Consider the following 20,901-nt stretch of genomic DNA (forward strand, 5'->3'; position numbering starts at 1 on the left):
TCCATCAATGTAATTGTAATCACAGAACCATTTTAGACTAAATGTTATTGTAAAGAAAATGTTTGACTTGACTTCCTCTTTAAAAACAATTATGTCAGACGTAGCAAATGGAGTCTATTCAGTTTTTCATCTCACAGTTTTTGCAGTGGAACCAAAATTCAAATGTCCCTAAAATTGTCATTCTGTTCCAACACATTGCCCATCCTATGCCTTGTCTGTGTTGTAAGATGTTTTCCCCCATAAAATCAAATGCAAAATCTAATTCTATATTCATCATCTGCAGCCTACAAGCAATGTATACGCAAGTGAAAGCAAATGCTAAACACTGCATAATAAAACTATATGGCTATAATAAAATCTCTAAAATAACTCACCCTTTGATAATGTGCGATGGAAATGTAGTGATCATAAGAAAAGATTGTTGGAAATGAGTGCATCGTGCTTTTAAACATTCGTGTCAAGTAGGAAAATTGCTAACCGCTTATCGCTGATATTAAAAATCAACATAAATGAAAGAAAATATTAAAATGGACAGTGATCTGGGTTTAATCTTTATCTGAAGACGTCATAACAAGATGATAATCTTACTTTGCACATCTATTATTGCCATCAATGTTACAGAATGTTATCTTAAAAAAAAAACAGGACATATGTTTTGCACTGCCATAAAAAACAAATAAAAAATTGCACCAGAAATAAAATACTAATTATTTGCTTCATGGAAACATTTCGTTTATCCCGCTACCGATGGTGCATGAGAGGAAGATGAGCCACGGGATTCATGGATCACAAGTTCAGTACTCATTCTTTTTAGGAAGCCATTAAAAGAGACAAGACATTGCCAGCCCAAAGTCAGCTCAAAGATTTGAAGGTATTAAACACAAATAAAACAGTTAATAATGCAAAAGGGTAGATTTATGTTTCTGCTGCATTATGAGTCCTGCAGGTTTTGGATGTTTCCCTTCTTCCACACACCTGATTCATATGATCATCTTATCAGCAAGTTCTGCATAAGTCTGATAATGATCCTTGTCATTGGAATCAGGTGTGTTGGAGGAGGAAACCCGCTAAAACCTGCAGGACTCCGGCCCTCACGGACCGAAATTGCCCACCTTTGCTATAAATATTGCTTGGTCCTCCTGGAGAGAGAGAAAAAAAAAGGAACAGTAGCACAAGTCGGTTACAGAAAGTGACATTCATGTTTCTAGTGTATTTCTATCTTTTCTGAAGCAGGTGCTGGACATTTAATTTCAGATTCACAACATCACTATCAAAATCATTATATTGAAATTGATTGCATTTTATTAATTAGAAACAAACACTTCATGTAAAATAAAAACGCTCCACGGAAAACAGAACTGCCAACGACTTCAATAAAAAAAAAAATGGAATCAAACATGACACTGAATCAGGAATGATTAAAATTTATTTTGTAGTACCTGTAGTCTAGTGGAGGAGAGATTGTACTAGTTTTCAAAGAATTTAAGTCAAAGTACTGCTTTTGCCGTTATGCCTCAAAGGACCAAAGCTAAAGCACTGTTAAAATAATGACATAATCACCCACCATAGTTATTGGTTATTGAGACTTGAGAAATAAGGGTGTCCACATGTGCACTCGGCACCAGGACATCCTCGGCTGCAGACTTAGTGCTGCATGTCTTGGACACTCGGGGAGGCGCTGTCAACAGATCACCCCTGGTGGTATGTTGGTGCAGTTGGACGGGGAAGATACCGGTCCAACTTGGCAGACCCAAGCGTATTGTATCGCGTCTGCTGTCTGGAACAGTCCCTTCTCAGAAAGAGTTTCAACTCGCACCTCAGGCTGCTGGAGGACGACTGGAGGATTGCGATACTGCCCTAACTGGAGGAGTTGAAGTATCTTGGGGGAAGAATGAAGCGGAAGATCGAAAGGCGGATGGTTCTGAATCTGCAGTGATGCAGATTCTGTACCCGCCTGTCATGATGAAGCCGGTTTACCGGTCAATCTGGTCCTACAATCATATCACGGGCTGTTGATGACCAGAAGAACAAGATCGACCAAAATGAGTTTACTCTGCAGGATGTCAAGGCTGTCTTTTAAAAGTAGGATGAGAAGCTTAGTCATCCGGGGGTAGACTCAGAATAGAGTCGCTACACTTCTGCATTCAGAGGGTGAGGTGTTTAGGGCACGTTTCACTGGGAGGAGACCCCGGACATAACCCAGGACACAATGGAGAGACTGTCACCCAGTTGGCTTGGGAACGCCTCGCGATCCCTGCGGAAGAGCTGAATGAGGCTTCTACGCGTCCCCGCTGAACCCGCGACCCAACCCGGATTAGCAGAAGAAAATGGATGGATATTTGTCACCAGAAAGAAAAGCTGATCATTCAAAAACACGAGATTTGGTGGGAAACCCAGGCATGGCACCTGACGCCTTTTTGAGGTTACCATGCCTGTGTCAGCAAGCACGACATGATTCAAACAAAAAACATCTGATTATTTACAAATGGCACAACAAAAATGTAACTAGTGACTCAGATGACCATTCATAAAGTTAAGGGTGGGACATGAACTGAGAAATTGTGTTAGTATTTGTCCGCTTTTATGTAGAAAGACAACAGGTTCTCATATTCGGAGACAGCACAGCTGCGGTCCAGCCTAAGAGCTGGCACGTTTTGATTTGCATGCTGGTGAAAGCATTGTTTAGCGCGTTTGAGAATTTTGCACAAGGGCCTTTTCTATGACACACTTGAAAATTTGGTGATTGAAAGACTAAGCTTTACTTCTGCTGGAACCAGGTCTAAGTTCAGAAGGTGTAACATGGTTTTGGTGAATTTGATCAAGATGCAGGCAGAAAGATTCTGAGCTTCGTGAACACGCGTGGTGGAAGTCATGGAATTCCACACGGGCACGAAAGATTGGGGTGGAATGTGAGCTCCAAGTGTCCACTTGGCAGTGGCGATCTGTGATCGCCCTGGTCATCTTCATCCGCCTGCAGGGGTGCCAAGCATGGAATTATTCATACCCCCGGGGAATTTTGAATTAAAGTTACTTGTATTCAACCATCAATTGTTTTCCTGGATTGGAAAGAACAAAGGTGATTCCCAGAAGATAGAAAGTTGTACAAGAGGCATCACTGTGGAAAAAAATACCTATACTTACCGATACCTAATACTTTGTGGGTGTTTTTCAGCCCATGGACCAGGGCACCTACTACCTAATCACAGTAAACCGCACCATGAAAAAAAGAAAAGAAAGAGAAAACCACATTGGGCAGTCTGTGGTGAAATTTGGTTTTAGGCACCATTGGACATTTTAGTATGAAAAAAATCCCAAAACACACAGCCAAAGTGGTTAAGAAATGGTTCATCGGCAAAAATATTGACATTTTGCGGTGGCCCAGACTGTCCAGACTTGAATTCAGTTGATAATCTGTGGGGGGCCCCGAGATGACAAGAAAACCCTCCAACTGGAAAGAGATGGAGCTCATTGCTAAAGATGAGATGGCAAAAATACCAGCCAAGACATGTAAAAAAAAACAAAAAAAACTGATCAGCATCTATAGCAGGGTTCACCAATTCCGGTCCTCGAGGTCCAGAGTCCTGCAGGTTTTAGATGTTTCTGCATACCAACACACTTGATACTAAAAATCAGGATTGTTATCAGGCATGCTGATGAGCTGATTATATGAATCAGGTGTGCTCGTGGGCGGAAACATCGAAAACATGCAGGACTCCGGACCGTGAGGACTGCAATTGGTGAACCCTGAACTATAGGATTTGTTTTGTGTGCTTTAATAGCCAATAAAGACTTTTCTATTGAATTTTGAGAAGGGTATAAAATAATTTTGGACAACATCCTATTATCTTCTGGGAGACACCTGTGTCATTTGCAATCCAGGAAAAAATGGCTGGTTGAATACAAGCAACTTTAAATCAAAGTGGTCCTATGGCCCTTGAAAGGTGCTATAAAAATTGTAACAATAGTAACAGTAATGTACTATTACTACTAAAAATAATAAAAATGATAACAACCCAGATGCGACCTATAAAAATAGGTAACATCCTTTACATAAAAGTGACACATTTCATTTGTTAAACTGTAACATTATAAAAAACACACTTCTAAAGAAATTTGCTTACAGTCACAGAAACAGCATGTAACAGATTGTCAACTAATACACTTATAGACTTATGTATACCTGTATATGATTTCACACATCACCGGGTGTTTAGAAAGCTAGGAAGAAGATGTTCTTGGAATTATAATGAACATTTAGGAAGAAAAAAAAACATTTCTACACCTCAATCTAACTTTGTCCACTTTCGACTCATAACCGCAGTTACAAATAGCAATTATTTGTAACGTTTGTGTTGATCATATTCTCCATCCATATTAAATCTGTGAAGGTGAACAAAAATAAGTAACATCTTCCTCAAATATGCAATCTTGTATGGTGTGTGTGTGTGTGTGTGTGTGTGTGTAAAGGATGTATGAACCTGAGACAGACATCAACTCAGGTGCAATTTGTGGTCCATAGCAGGAGTGCCTTCGAAGTCGTTCTCTGCCTGAACGGTAGCAGAGCTCCAAGTGGAGCAGCGTCACCTCATGTCTGTATAGTCTGCGTAGGTTCCAAAAACCTGGATTGTTCATGCCAAACTGGAGGAATGGAGGTGAGGAATGTTGAGGAGTGGGTGTCATTTAAGACATCTTGATGACATGGATAGTGGTTCCACTCACAAGTAGGGTGAGGTAAGAATCTTGAAGCTTATAAGTGAAGGTAAATTACAGGTCAGAGTACGGAGTGACAGTTTTTCACTCTCAATTGTGTTCACTCTCTTTTGAAATAGTGCGGAACCTGTGCGGAGGCTCACGCGTTGAGAGGTTTCCATAGGCATGAGAGTCAGTTGAGTTCAACGCCCAACTTGCTGGGTAATTCCTTGCTTAGGAGGAAGCGTTTCCTCCTTTGAATAAATTCTGCACCCAGGCAAGGGGCGTGGCCTGATGTCAGGAGTCGTCATCTGTATCATCTATCAGAACCTTGGTATCGCGGGTCTTGGATCTGGAGGACAAGGACAAACGGAAATTGGGAGGCTAGAAATAGCATTGTTAAGTCTATATACATGCATTACCTCTGACGTATAACGTTAACAAATCCAAAAACTTAAGATGCATTATTGGGGCGAAACTGCTGGTACATCATACCCAAGGCCTGATATCAACGTTTTTGCTTACCAGCCGCCACCAGCTACTAGTTTCCCAGGGTTACTGGCCACCCAACATTTTATATATTCATCAAAGGGGGTGGTTGAGTTTAAGGTAGGATGAAAATACAATCATCAACATTTTTAGATGTAAAGATTTAAAAAGCCTTGATGAGAAGATTGCCACCACCAACATGGCCGCCACGCCAAATAGCTGACCGAGATGACAGTCTGTGTTTGTCAGAAATAATAATGATGCAACAAACAGCAAGAATATTAGCCCGGAATAAATATGCCTCACTATAACTTTGTATGTTGATAATGTTTACCGGCAAAATATGTACATGTATCTATCGGAAGACTTACTGTGATGCAAGTCTTGGCCTACGTAGACTCATGCTATAGCTCCGTTTCCAGCTCTTTTTGCCTTGCCGGTTCCTGACTCCATCCTCTTGATCCATCATCTGCTCCAGCAGGGTCTGGTCATCAGCATTTAGTGGAGCCACGCTAATGTCTCGGACAGCTCTGAACTCACCACAGTTATTCAGATGTTCATTCTCCAGCCTGAAGAAGTTCCACACAAAACGCCTGGAATAGAGACATCACAGATGTGACAGTGTTCTATTGTTTCAATTTGTTGATCCTTGCCTATTGCTAAATACAACACATCTCAAGTCCAAGTTTAAGGGGAGGAGCAGAGCAGCTTCTCAGACCTGTCTTGTGACAAAATTGTATCAAACTTGTCTCGAGGCAACAACAAACGTGAAAGGTCAAAATTGGTGGGAACATTTAAGGATAGATGATGTGACGTGCAGAGCAAAGCCTTATACAATAGATAGCCTTTATTGTCACTGGCTATAAACATGTACAATGAGATTAAAAGTAGGCCCTTCGCCAGGCGAGACAAATGTAAAATTTAGAATACAAAATATGGGCGCCAGGGCACGGGCCCTTTTGGCACGGATGCCCAAAGTGCCCTTTTGTCCATTTATTTAGTTATTTTATTTTTGGGGTTTGTGGAAGTAATTTTCTTGCCTTTCAAAACAAAAATTCAGCAACATAATTTACATAGAACCAATTGTTATTTTGGTATCCTTGGATGACGTCATACTACCAGACGCGCTCTCATTCGCTCGCCGCTGCACGGGTTTGGTCGTTCCGTTTTTATTTACGTAGTCTCACTCACAGTAAACAAACGCCAAGGTCATAGAATGCAGAAAACTTAAGCAAAACCAATGCCTTTATTTGATAGATCTTGTCGACATGATCACAGAGCATGCTGCGTGCTAGCCTAGCCTCAATTGAAATGTAGTGACACAAGTTGTAATCAGCCAAGCAACTACGATGAAGTCTGACATTTGGGCGCAGTTGGCTCTGAGGACGCGTGGATGATGTCACCCTCAGTTTCATAAAGACCATGTTCCCTCCCATCTACTTTCGCCGCGGCAAAAATCTTGCCGAGATGTGGCAGTTAATTGTCGAGTACAGCCCCAATAATAAAATATTAACATCTATACCTGCCCAAAAATAATAAAATGAATTTAAGTCAAGCTAAATGTAAAGTGAGACATTTTAAAATTTCATGTATATTTTACATAATTTATTTATGTAAATTTGTTGTTCATAATTGATTCTTCATACACACATGTCAGCCGTGATTCGCCGTCAGCCTATTATCCGGTATGAAATACCGGTACTTCAAGAATACTTGGTCAATTGAGTTGAAGGTCCATCTGATAAAGTCCATAATTTCGATTTCAGGGAAAATACAGCATGAGGCTCGGGTGATAGTTTTAGACAAAAAGACTACTCGAGACAAAGCCAGCAAGCAGGAAATGTTAGGGAAGTGAGGGAGCACAGTAATAAGCTTCTGCCTCTGTCAACAAGAGCCAAGAAGTAATCATTCTTGCCATCCTGGTACACACACACACACACACACACACACACACACACACACACACACACACACACACACACACACACACACACACACACACACACACACACACACACACACACACACACACACACACACACACACACACACACACACACACACACACACACACACACACACACACACACACACACACACACACACACACACACACACACACACACACACACACACACACACACACACACACACACACACACACACACACACACACACACACACACACACACACACACACACACACACACACACACACACACACACACACACACACACACACACACACACACACACACACACACACACACACACACACACACACACACACACACACACACACACACACACACACACACACACACACACACACACACACACACACACACACACACACACACACACACACACACACACACACACACACACACACACACACACACACACACACACACACACACACACACACACACACACACACACACACACACACACACACACACACACACACACACACACACACACACACACACACACACACACACACACACACACACACACACACACACACACACACACACACACACACACACACACACACACACACACACACACACACACACACACACACACACACACACACACACACACACACACACACACACACACACACACACACACACACACACACACACACACACACACACACACACACACACACACACACACACACACACACACACACACACACACACACACACACACACACACACACACACACACACACACACACACACACACACACACACACACACACACACACACACACACACACACACACACACACACACACACACACACACACACACACACACACACACACACACACACACACACACACACACACACACACACACACACACACACACACACACACACCCACAAATTATAATACAACACTATAATGCTTCAAGTTTTTCTTAGTCCATTTCTAGTCCCTCTGTTTCCTTGTGCAAGATGGTGGCTGTCTTTAATGGTGACGACCTGTGACGACTTGTGCTGCCTTATTCATATATTAATCACTAGTGCAAAAATAACAATTTTGTGACCATAAACCAAGAATGCAACATCACGTGGTTTGTTGTGACACATTTTGGTAACAAATTTGTGAAGACAAGTTGGACCGGGGACACAGAGAAATTGATTTTAAACCCATCAAATGATTTGGATGAGAAAAAGCAAACTACAGGTATGAAGGCCCTTAACGAGTACTTCCTTAAACATACCACAACATGGATGGATAGCTACATACCTAAAGACCTCCATTGGGGCCAGTACAGTTGCCAGTATGTCAGAGATGCCATGAACACTGGAGACTGTGCTGAGGGAGATGGTCAAAATCCATGAAAATCTCAACAGTACATCCTCCACTATGGCGCTGTAGTAATAAGCCTACAGAAAGAAACACAGACTTTGTGCATCAACAGACTGCGGTCAGGTACTCGGTGCCCATAGACAGAAGAAGTTGTAAACAGACCTTATGTGGGTAGACGATCTCCTCCCTCAAAAAGGTGTTTTCTCCAGCAGTGCGGTCAAAAAGGCCCCAGTCCATCTTCAGGTCCCAGATTAGTGTGTAGCAAGAGCTGACCACCAAGCATGTGATATATAAGTAGAAGAAGATCTTGGCATCATATGATTGAGCTGAAGAGGCGAGACAACATAAGTAGTCGGTCAGATTGGCAGAAAAGCACACGCAGATATTTGTTACATGAGGATTCAGAATGCGGATTGCGAATAAGCCTTTGGTAATTGGAAACAGGTAAATCAGTCAGGTTTTTACTCATATAGTCTTAATGTAGAATTTAGGCTAATAATCAAAATAGAATATTGTCATAATTAAACTAAAATTTTGATTACCAAGTCAATCTTTCAGACGGATTACGTTGGCTAGCAGTTATAAGCACAACCTGAAAGAAACTCATACTGTGAGGCTGAAAAACCTCATTGACTAAAATTGGTAGCTGCCTACATAAAAAATACGAATGGCGCTTGTTCAAATGTTTTATGGTCAGACAAGACTAAGATTGAGCTATTGGACATGGCTAGAACGGTGGTGTTTCGCTGCCAGTGGTATTGGCACACGAGAATGGAATAATAGGATGACTGCCTCGTATTTTTTCAAATTCACCTAAAATGATTGACATCAATGAAGCTTGTTGTTGAAAGTTTCCCCTCCCCCACAGTTTTCTTGAACTGATTCCATTGTAAGTCTATCAACATAGAACAAAAGCCTAATAGTGCACGATGCGGGCTAAAATATTTACTTAAAATAGCCTTTTCCCATCAACTCTATTTTTATTTCATCATAAGGAAACTTTGTTTCAGAGAATTCTAGAGTACATCCATCAGACTAGTCTCTGATACAGACTAGTCAAAGGGAACAATCCGCTGATTGGTGTATATGTACTACAGTATAAGTTTAACAATCTTTAAAGTGGAAGTCAACCTTAAACATTTCTAGACAATATGTTATATGTGACCTCGCTAGCCTAAACATGACATTCTGATTAATATTACATTTGTGGAATAAGAGTTATGAAGCAAAAACCAGCCGTTTTTATCCATCACAGGACGGCCATTTTGCCACTTAGTGTTGACTGAAGATGACATCAATGGATTTAGCTGCTTAACTCATATTCCACTAACACAATATTAACCAGAATACCATATTTAGACTGCATAGAACATATTATTGTCGAAAATTATTTGTGTGTGTGTGTGTGGGGGAGGGGGGGTGTTGACTTCCCATTTAAATAAAAATGAACCTTTTGTTTGGTCATGGAAACAAACAAACAAGTGATGTGTCTGTCTGAACGTAATTTACGTCACCATAATGGAATTGTTATAAAATTTTGAAATGTTAGTATAACATTTCCTAGTGTATATTGTCGTCATCAATCTGTGTGAAACTGTCTTAATGATACCTTTTTTATGTGTGCTGTAGAGAGCGGCAAAAGTTACAACAAAGAAGGAAGTAGAATATTTCCCAGCATTAACCAGGTGAGGGAAGGCCCTTTTCGTGTCCCGGTAACGACGAAGACACTGGATGAATCTGAACCAAGCAGGAAGACAGTGAACCACTGCGCGGACGCCATAGGAGTAGGTATTACACACATCGTTACCTGAGCAGGATGACATTTCAATCTCGTTACAATAAGATTGGATTGCTGGCAAACTATACAATTTCATTATTTCATTGCAATTGACCTCACCTTCACTGTTGATGAGTCCATCGTGTTTTTTCCAGTCAAGTTCAAAACTGTAAAAACAGATCATGTACTCTATATCTAGCAAAACAACTCCCAAAGAGTTCAACTGGTCAGCCAACCAGAAGTCTGCAAAGCCAACACGGTGGAATGGTGCAGTCATAACCCGAAACTGTGGAAGAAAATAAGGATAATGGTGCTATTTTTTCCCCCCAAGTAACATTTTAGATTGCTTGTGATAGGTGATTCTTTCAAACCGATGACCAGAACGAAATCTAAATCACACTTCAAAGTTGAATCTGCATATCGTTTCGTTTTCTTTACAATCAACATTTTTGTGATAGTGAGTGATGTTACCAGAAGTTTGAGAAGCCAGAAGCGTGACTTGTAGTAGCAGGTCTTGAATGGGTTGATGAGGAAAAGAATGAAGACGCCATAAAGAGCCAAAGGGTTGGCCTGCATTGGCACTGGAATGCTGTCACTAAATAGGCAGGACAGCAGGCTGACACACCACAACACTCCCAAAAGGCCTGCAATCTGAAGACAAAAAGACAAAATCAGCCAAATCAACTACTGTCATGATTTCATTTGCATTAGCAATCACCGTCTTTTGTGATGCCATGATGAATTTGAATGTCTATAATAGCAAGTTCAAAAGTCTTGTTTGTGTGTCTTTGCAGGTTAAATGACATGTTGGCAGTAACTATGTTGCGACGGCATTCAAATTACATTCTGAAGTATTTCCCAAGTATTTGGTTAAATGGAGGAACATTTTAAATATGGGATTTGCAGTAATTTGACAGAATTACAACAAAATAAGCTCACATAAAGTAGTAAAAATTGTACTCCCCTTGATGTTAAATATAAACAATCTGTAGTATGTTCCAAGTGTTATTCCCAGGGTTGGGGGACAACCGTAAAACCGTTTAACTTTCGCCACAGGTGCTTCTATGAGCTCGTTTACCTGCCAGTTAGGTAGAAGCACCTGTGGCTAAATCCAATCTCTGGCAGGACTTTTACTTTCTGGACCTGGATTCCCCAACCCTGGTTATTCCATTTTCCTAAACCAGGGGTAGGCAACCCATGGCTCTGTGTTATTAAATAGTAAATACCCAGTGCATAATTAGTACAATGTTTATTGGTAAATAGAAAATACTACTCTTTCCTCATCGTTGCATTGTCTGGATTTTTTTCTTAATGTGACATGTGTGCCATCTAGTGGTGAACTAATTCAATAAAAAAACAACACTTCCAACAATATGTTGAAAAAAAGTATGTTCCATCACATCAAAAGTTTTATATACTGTAATCATAGAGGTCTAGTAATGGCTAGCTATATTACACATTGGTCGCGCCGCACTTTACAGGAGGCTGACATATTCCACCACCATCTTTTTGCTACGGATACCCTTATAGGAGAAGAACTTCGCGAACATAGTTAGCCTCTGGTGGTGCTTACAGCTAGTGGTGGACCCAATGGGTCGACCACCGCTGACCTTGCACCGCTGGGGCATGCAGGTGGCCATCGCTAAGTCCCGTGATTCGGATTCCCGCCGCTCGTCTCCCTCTGCTTTGCTCTTGTTAGCTTTTACTAGCATCACCCACTAGCTACTCTTGTTAGCCGCTTTTGTTAGCCGCTCAAGAAAATCACTCCACAACAAATATTCTAAAACATTTTAAAGCAATTATTTTTCAAGTGCAATGCATGTTTAGGGTATTGAAAAAGTAATCAAAATCAAAATGTAGTAGAATGCAATTTTTAATCATGCATGTGTGCTTGTACAAACCTCAAACAGATGTTGATGGGATAGGTTATTTCTGGGATTGAGTTCAAATATAAGCACATGGTTGACTCCAGCTTGCCTCCATCCATAGGTGTTAATACCTAGAACATCATTAACAAACAAATACATGTGAGAAAATATGTATTCATAATCATTTACCTTACTAGCATTATGTGTATGAAGCTAGTCACCAGCATCTAGTAATAAAATCAATTCCATAAGAAGTGAGCAACACAATGCATTCAAGATCATGATCACAAAAATATAATTCAACAAACGCAGCTTTCTGGCAGTTTTGCTTTTCATTAGAACAGGAAATCTTTCCACATGGACATCTATTGAAACTCAACCCATATGTGTGACGCGCGCGTGGGTGTGGTCTTGTTTTTGTTACATAGTGGAGCCAACATTTTGGGATTTCACAGAGTTGTGGGGCCCACCCGTCCATGTGGGGCCATTTTGCTGGGCCCCACAAGTTTAGACCTATTTTTGAGGGTCAAGACTTTAGGTTTGAATTGGGTTATGGTTGAGGTTAAGGTAAGAAACAGGGGTAGGCAATCATTTTTGATGGTTGGGGTTAGGGGAAGGGGCTAGGAAATGTGTTATGTCAATGAGATGGCCCCACAAACAAACTTAAAAAACAAACAAACGTGTGTGTGTGTGTGTGTGTGCGTGTGTGTGTGTTTACCTAAGAGGAAGAGAAATTCTATTAACAGGAAGCCTCCTCTGTAAATTCTGATCATTGGCCAAACGTCAGCGATGGGAAACATGACAGCTCCTGAAAAAAGGTGTACGGAATTAAAGGTACAGACTAAAAAATGTAAACGGCTTTCTAAAGCTTAATTTAATTAACTGTAACAAAACTGACAGTATGTCAAAATTCTGGTTGAAATTGTCAAGTTATTCTGAGCACAAAGAAGTATGAATTTTGAAGATTAGATTAAGGGTTGCGGAGAAATTGAGTTTTTTAGTGTCAGCTTTTTGGGGACCTTTTTTTGTTTGATATTGCCCATCGAAAACCTGGTCATAAAAAATACTTTTAGAGTAAAACTGTATAATTATTATTTCTCCACAATTCTCCTCGACCCATTTGTTTCACCTGCTATTTTTTTTTGACAAGTGTCACGTTGTTATTTAAATATTCAAAATGTAGACATTTCCCTGCATGCTAATAAGCAAAAAGATGAAAGCACAATTAAAGTGTAGTTGCTCTGCTGATTAAAGTTTTTTTGAGATGACTTTAGTTCAACACTTTCGACCATGGGTCAATTAAACCCCAAAGATGTTCCAAAAAAAAGAGGTTCAGAATGTTATATTGTATTGGATGCATTAAAATTCCTGACTATTTTCTCGCCACCAATTTACTGCTGGTTAAAAAAAAAAAAGTTTACCGAAGTATTCCTACTTTGCTGATTTTTGCAATTAAATGAAATACTTTTTTCTTACTTGAATGTAAGTTTAATAAAGTTTTTGTTGAGCTGATTTGCACAATTTGCATCATAATGCTGGACCTAATACAATTTGAATAAAGAACAAAAGAAACACAATTATGAATGTAACATTTGAGCAGAACACTGGTAATACAAGCTACATTTCCAAGTTTGACTGATGCACGCAGGTTAAAATAATTTTGTTGCAGTTCCTATAAATTACTTTTCAACACAAAGCTACAAACGTGTTTGTCATAAATATGTTATAAAAGTTGAAAAGCAAGTTTCAAATAAGGCAAACTACAGTTACATTACATCAATTTATTTTTTGATGGATTACTGAATAAAGTGGCCTATTGATTTACAGTATCATATGCAGGACCAATCCTCGCCAATGTGCCGTCTAAATTTTTTAAGTGGAGTGTTTTACAACGGCTGCATGGATGCCTTTAACCAGAATCAAGCATGCATTAAAAGTGGTCTTTAACAATTAAATCCAAAATAGCGTAAAATGAGTCAAGGATTGTGTATTTATACCTTCTTTAGAATACTACAATGCACTGCAGCAAATATAGTAATTCCAATGGTGTGTGTAATACCTGTAATAATAACAGTGACCACTAAGACGAGGAAAACACCGCAGTAAAGTCCAACTCTGAAGGTGGTCCAAGCAGGAGCGGGCTGTTAGAAGACAGAAACAGTATAAGGAACACAATATAACAGATCAAAACACAAAAACAAGACGGAACAGACATAAATCATTCAGTTAGTACTCTATGTGGATGCATCTGGACCATCCAAAATAACTTGTGGAAATATGGCTGGGTACACATCAGGAGAGGAAACGTCACTAGAGGAGCCATCTGCACCGAGAGCAGCACATCGCCCACAACCGCCAAGGTGCCCAGCGGAGGTGTGGGAAGGATACCCAACTTTCACCCGGGCCCCACGGGACAGCACCAAGACAGCCGCAGCAAACCACCGCTCCCGGGGCAGAGGGCTCCCTCAGAGGAACACTGGAAGAACCGAAGAATAATAAAACCCAATAAAATTGGAAAATAGATTCAAAAATGATGATGATGATAATATAACATTACGACAAAAACAGTTAAGTAAAAATGTAAAAATAAAAACCAGAGTGAAAACTTGTTTGGGTCATATGAATAAATCAGGGGTCATCCTCCATCCCAGAATGGAATTCCAACCTTTGACCTCATTGTATTTTTTGGTGTCAAAAAATTGCGTTTTTTACAGTGCTGTGCAGCCTTACCCAGAGTATACATTACATTATCGGAGTGCGTGTCTCACCTGTGCAGCTCCCAAGGGAGGAACTCTAAGTCTCTTCATGGCCTTCTGCCTGTCACCACCTTCCAACTCTGTTGTGACCAATGCCTGAAAGACAGCGACATGGTTCTATGGTGTGAGCCACAGGCTGAATCATGTGAGCATTGTTAACGTTCCTTCTAGTGAGTCCGCGGCATCTGGAAGCCTGTTAGCCCGCAAGCTAAATGCTGGCAAGCACCACGTCACGGTGTGGAAAAGCCCCATGACAAATTGGTGGGATAAATTCCAGCCACCGGAGTGTACAGGGATGTGTAGGCATATGCGGGACATGCAAACAAATTTGATTGATAAAGTTGTGTGGGGCGCGTTAAAGTACCACTGATTGTCACACCCACCTAAGTGGGGCGAAATTCAATCTCCGCATTTGACCCATCCCCTAAGGGAGCGGTGAGCAGCAGCAGGGGCCGCGCTCGGGAGTCATTCGGTGACCAACTCGCGATTCTGAAGCCTCATTTTACATACAGCACTTTTACAATTTTTCTCTTTATTAAAACATGTCAGACTTGTTAACAACATTCTTATTTGTGGTGTGTCAAATTTAGAAGACATTTTTATCTTTACATTACAGGGACTATAAACTCAAATAATCATCTCCATTTTTCCCCCTAAATTTAGTTTCAAGTCTATTTGAGCTGATGTCGGGGCTGTGAATAATTGGAGACCAACCATGCAAAAACAATCAATGGTTATCAATGACTGCATTCAGACTGCAGGTATATCTGATTCCAATCAGATTCCTCCTCAAATTTGATATTTAGGGCTGACTATTCACACTGTTTTTATAACAAGTGACCAAATGGGATCTGACCCTGTTCAGGCTGGGCCACCCATCTCAAGAATCAAGAATCTGTGTTGTCATTATGCAAGCTGAACAAAATTTTGTTCCAGCAGCTTTCGGCACAATTTAAAAAGGCACAATAGTTGAAAAACAAACAAACTTGACTACATAAATAAATAGTGCAGGCGAATTGTGCAAATAAGCAGATATTGCAACATTTTGTTAAGGTGTAGCACAATGTTGTCTTTGCAGTTTAAAATACATAGGGTGAGTATATTTGGAGATGGGATGATGCTGTTTTCACTACGCGGGACAAGTCCTTCCTGTCTTGTGCAGAGCAGTTCCCATACCACACTGTTGCACCTAAACAGAGGATGGTCTCTATTGTGGCTCTGTAGAAGTTTTTTTTAGACACTAAGGTGAGAGTCCAGTCCTTCTAAAGCTTCCTCAGGAACTAGAGCCTTTGTTGGGCCTTCTTCACCAGGTGCTGTGTGTGTATGGACCAAGTGAGGTCAGATGTAATGTGGATTCCTAGGAACTTGATGTTATCCATTTGCTCCACCTCCTCCCCATGAATGAGGAGAGGGGTGTGTTCCATCCTCCTGGATCTCCTTAATTCCACAATGACCTCCTTGGTCTTGCTAGTGTGCAAGACAAGGTTGTTGTCTGAACACCAGTCTGTCCTCTCTGTAGTGGGTCTCATCATTGTCTGATATGAGAGCCACTACGGTGGTCATATTTGTTGGATGAATAGCAGAACAGTCCTGTGTGTAGAGGGTGAAGGGAGTGGGGCTGACCACACAGCCCTGCGGTGTGCCTGTACTCTGGATTAAGGAGGTTTCTGTAGCGACAGCGCTGCAACGGAGGTGTCTTTCAGCAAGTGTAGTGTTTAACGTCACATAATTGGGACAGCGACAACAACAAGGACCCCACCGACCTAACAGTCACTTTTTTTTCAATTGCTCGTGATTATAGGGAATCTGTTTACCTCAGTCTCAGATATGAGCTGCGTGATTTTTTTGCAAGTGTAGAACGGAGCCACTTCAACATGGGCGACTCTCCAAAAAGCACCCCGTGATGTATCCAAAATCTTATCATGTTTCTTCAAGATCTTTCTGAAGCCTGTGAAATTCAGGTTCTGCAGAAATGTATAGAATGAGAGAGAGCAGTTAATGGACTTCAGTGTCACGTAAGCGCAAAAACATTCAATGTGGAATTTTTTTATTTTATTGTTTTTACAGTACAAATAGTTGGGTCTCCTCAATGCCTGCACACTCATCAATTGTGAAATGTGCCAACTAGTTATCTTCCTATCTCAGAAATGTTTCTGTGAGCAGGTGATTCTTGCATAACAACATTCTGCAGTTAAGTAGGGTAAAATTAGCCATTGCTGGTTTCACTCAAGCGCCAGTCATTGTCAGTCTGGACCCGGAGGGGTGAATTACGACATCAAAGCTGGAAAGTAAGCAGAGCTCTACCGGGTCTTGCTGCATGCACTGATTAGAATTAGCTAACAGCGTTAAGCCAATGATAAGCAGCAACTAATTGATTGCTTGGTGCGGTTGTCTAAGCAATGGGGGTGGTGTGCATTTGTGTTTGCAGATGCGTCTTCTGCCACGTACACAAGTCCACATAGTAATTGCGGAATCCACACACATGCTATTATTATTTTGACATCTCTGACGTCCAAACTCTTTTACATTTCTCGACTGACCCATTACATTTTAAGTTTCACCTTCTACATTAAAATAAAAATTCCACAACAATTTCAGTCAACTTCAGCTTTTCAGCGTTAACAAATAAATTCTAAAAAAATTACAATTAATTTTAATTGTTTTTTTTGTTTTTTTGCAGCTGACAAGACACAATAACCATTATTCATTATTCAGGGCTACAAGCTAACTATTTTTGGCCTTTTTATATTTTGAAATTTGAACCTATCCGTTTTTAACCTTCTTCAAACATAAACAAATGATTTACATTTTATGATGGCATCATTGAACATCAAAAGATGACCAAGTCTGAAACAAAACATTTTGGAGTGCCGTTTGTGTTTCTATACCTGGTAGTTCTGCAATAGGATCAGACTGAGATAGAACTCAGAAAAGGCCAGCTGAAGGTCTTTTATATTCCTGTGTTTGCATCTCTCTTGCTGTGATAAGGCAAACACAGTTTTTCTCCTCCGCAGACCCCGCCCATTGGTTGCAATCTCCCTCTGGGCATCCAATGATGACTGCAGTTCATTTTGTAGAGTGGCAAATCTCCGCTGAGCCTCTGCCAACTTTTCTGCAAGATAGAGGAAAATAAAACTGAGGGATAACATTTTATAGAATTAAATGTATTGTGGAACAATGAGCATCACTTATTGTCAGATCTTCATTATGTACATTATATGTTGAGATATATATATATATATATATATATATATATATATATATATATATATATAGATATATATATATATATATATAAATAAATAAATATATAAATAAATAAATATATATATAAATAAATAAATATATATATATATGTATTACCTGAGTAAAACGTGTTAATCTTGGCGAGCTCTTTTTCACATGTCTGGAAGAACTTCTCTTCAAACTTTGCATAATATCTTTTAACGGTGTCCTCATCTGTCACTACAGAAAGAGAAATTAAACATTTGCGAACGCTATACATAAGAAGAACAAGGCATGTCTTTATGAATGTCATATTACTGTAGGACGTCATTATCATTTAATTTTGTCAAAATAAACCATAAAGCCTGAGCATGGCTGAACATTAGAATTACTGGAACCAAACTAGCATGAGAGAGAGAGAATACCTTCAATGGATGGGGCCTGGTCCTGAGCAGCATATAACATCTCTTTGAAAGCCTGAAGATACAGAAACAACACATTATAAATACAGTGCTGAGTTATTTCAGGGACACAATGTCTTTATGTATTTATTTATTTTAAACTAAAATTGGGGTTCACTGAAAAAACGATGCCTCTAAAATGCTTGGCGGTTTAAACATCATACATGAGGTCACACAAGAAGTTTAAAAAAGAAAAAAGATTCCTCCACAGAAGGGCTCACAGTGATGGCAAGAGGTGTATAGAATAGGGGTGCAACTTAGTGCAATAGTAAACACGATTCATGGTTTGGTTCAACCTGCAGGACTAGGGCCCTTGAGGACCAGGATTGGGGAAGTCTGGTTTACAGTAAAGGAAGTCATTTATTTCAGAAAATCTTAAGATACTTCTGTAGCCATGATTCTATATGTCTTCTTTGTCTTTTTGCCTCATAGTCATCTTGAGAAACGTTTCTTGGATGGATGATACACCTGGAGCCTCTTGTGCATGTTGTATATAAATATATAATACAGTGAGTTGATATTGTTTATTGTAATAAATATTATTTTATAGCTTGTGTCTGTTGAAAATATTTTGGAAAAAATATATAATGAATAGTGCCATAATATAATTGCAATATTGAGGGAGAAAATAGCGTTGATTATTTCCCAAAATAGTTCAGACCCATTAAAAATGCCAATAAAAGGTTCAGGAAGCGTCCTGCTAATCCAAAGCCTTACGACAACACCCCACCCTCCCCCACAGTATATGAGACAAGTTTTTTTTTAATGCATCAGCAAGAATCGAATCAAAATGTGGTCGAGCGTAGTAAAAGGAATATATATTAGTGCTGTAAATGGCGGCAGTTAAATTGTATCACATAACACTCCCTAATCACAAAAAAATAACATGCTTAGTCAGCATGTACTGGTGTAGTGGTTCGACTTCAGCGGTGTGTGACATGACGCTGGGTTCTGCTGAGTCGCTAACAGATGATGATGATGATGATGATGATGATGATGATGATGATGATGAAAACGCAAAAGAAAAAACATTGCGGAGATACTGTAATTTCAAATAGACATTGATTCTCTTCAACAATTAAACGACATACAATTTGCAATAACACATTTCCATTATTTGTAAACAACACACCATGAGCTTTGTGTTAGCATGTATAGCAGACTTACCTCATACTGAATATACTGTTTTCTCCATTCCGGGGTGATGTGAGCTGAAAGATGCTCTGTGAATTTCATTTTATATATTGACCCCCCACAGGTCGCTGTCCGCTGATCGAGTGCTCAATGAAAACCCACTAGGACAAACGAAACATGGCTAATCTAAAAATGTGTACGTCTAGTTCTAGTCATGATTGATTTTCACAGTAGCAAAGCTATGGACTCCGAATTTCGCCATTCTTCGCGAAAAGTGATAGTGGTGCCTTGTCTTGACAAATTATACTAATATTGAATCTAGCGCGAAAATGTCGCAAGACAGGGAGTTTAATAATCGCATTATTATGTGGAATGGCCTCTTTCGTGGCTAAGGCTTCTCTTTCTTCTTCTTCTTCTTCTTCTTCTTCTACTACTTCTACTTCTTCTACTTCTTCTACTACTTCTTCTGGAGGTTACAAACAACAACTTTAAGAACATTACCGCCACCTTCTGAAGTGGAGTATGTATATAGCTCATAACCACTAGAGGGAGCCTTAGCTCGTCGAGGATGTACCTATCGTAAATCGTGGAGACAAACATGATGAGCAGACAGGCAAAAAATAAAAAGGAGAAACAGGAACGCCTAACCAAACCAAGACCAAAACCAATGACAAATAAATGACAAAAAATCACATTAAATCTTTAACAACCAAAAAAACACAGATCATGACATGACATAATAATGCCTTAACACACTTTGTTGCTATATCTACAAATTAAAACTCTACCATACAAAGTGAAAGCAATACAGCAACAGCACCCAGAAATGCCCCCAACTCCTCTGAGCTTGGAAAAGTTTGGTGTGGTCTAATGAGTCCAAATTTCAAATTGTTTTGGTAAATCATGGATGTAGTGCTATCTGTGAAAAGTTCAAAAGCCAGCATCTGTGATGATATGGGCATGTGTTAGTGTCCATGCCATGGGTTACTTACATACCTGTGATGGCACCACTAATGCTTCAAGGTACAAATATGTTGAAATCCAAGTAACATCTTTTTAGAGACGTCCCTGCTTATTTCAGCAAGACAATGCACATTCACGTTGACCATATTCTGCAGATGTTAAAACAGCATACGTAATAAAAGAGTGTGAGTACTAGAATGGAATG

At 40.0% G+C, this 20,901-nt stretch overlaps 1 protein-coding gene across 2 annotated transcripts; it reads right to left on the reverse strand.

Moving 5' to 3' along the window:
* Positions 1-1,408: 1,408 nt before the first annotated feature.
* Positions 1,409-20,151, reverse strand: LOC147181774 (solute carrier family 53 member 1-like). Of its 2 annotated transcripts, XM_086093694.1 has the most exons (17): positions 19,767-20,151; positions 18,564-18,615; positions 18,277-18,378; positions 17,802-18,025; positions 16,728-16,877; positions 14,926-15,009; positions 14,217-14,298; positions 12,876-12,965; positions 12,191-12,288; positions 10,761-10,940; positions 10,410-10,575; positions 10,122-10,319; positions 8,675-8,838; positions 8,450-8,589; positions 5,719-5,771; positions 5,550-5,647; positions 1,409-5,041 (listed from the first exon to the last, which is right to left on the reverse strand). In XM_086093694.1, exons 1-16 carry the CDS (start codon positions 19,833-19,835, stop codon positions 5,583-5,585), a joined length of 1,917 nt encoding a protein of 638 aa, XP_085949820.1. In that variant the 5' UTR covers positions 19,836-20,151; the 3' UTR covers positions 1,409-5,041; positions 5,550-5,582. The 2 variants fall into 2 exon arrangements, with proteins under 2 accessions (XP_085949820.1, XP_085949810.1); XM_086093684.1 differs by having other exon boundaries at positions 5,550-5,771.
* Positions 20,152-20,901: the final 750 nt, after the last annotated feature.

This window comes from Leptonotus elevatus, chromosome 1 (assembly GCF_054856555.1).
Source record: "Leptonotus elevatus isolate MCC_2025b chromosome 1, RoL_Lele_1.0, whole genome shotgun sequence".
NCBI lineage: Eukaryota > Metazoa > Chordata > Actinopteri > Syngnathiformes > Syngnathidae > Leptonotus > Leptonotus elevatus.

Excerpts from the sequence above, each read along its gene's own strand:
- LOC147181774 (XM_086093684.1), bottom strand. The coding sequence starts at position 19,835 with ATGAAATTCACAGAGCATCTTTCAGCTCACATCACCCCGGAATGGAGA. Across the intron at positions 18,379-18,563 it reads CCAGGCCCCATCCATTGAAG|TGACAGATGAGGACACCGTT; the intron begins GTATTCTCTCTC and ends CTCTTTCTGTAG. Across the intron at positions 8,590-8,674 it reads AGATCGTCTACCCACATAAG|GCTTATTACTACAGCGCCAT; the intron begins GTCTGTTTACAA and ends TTCTTTCTGTAG.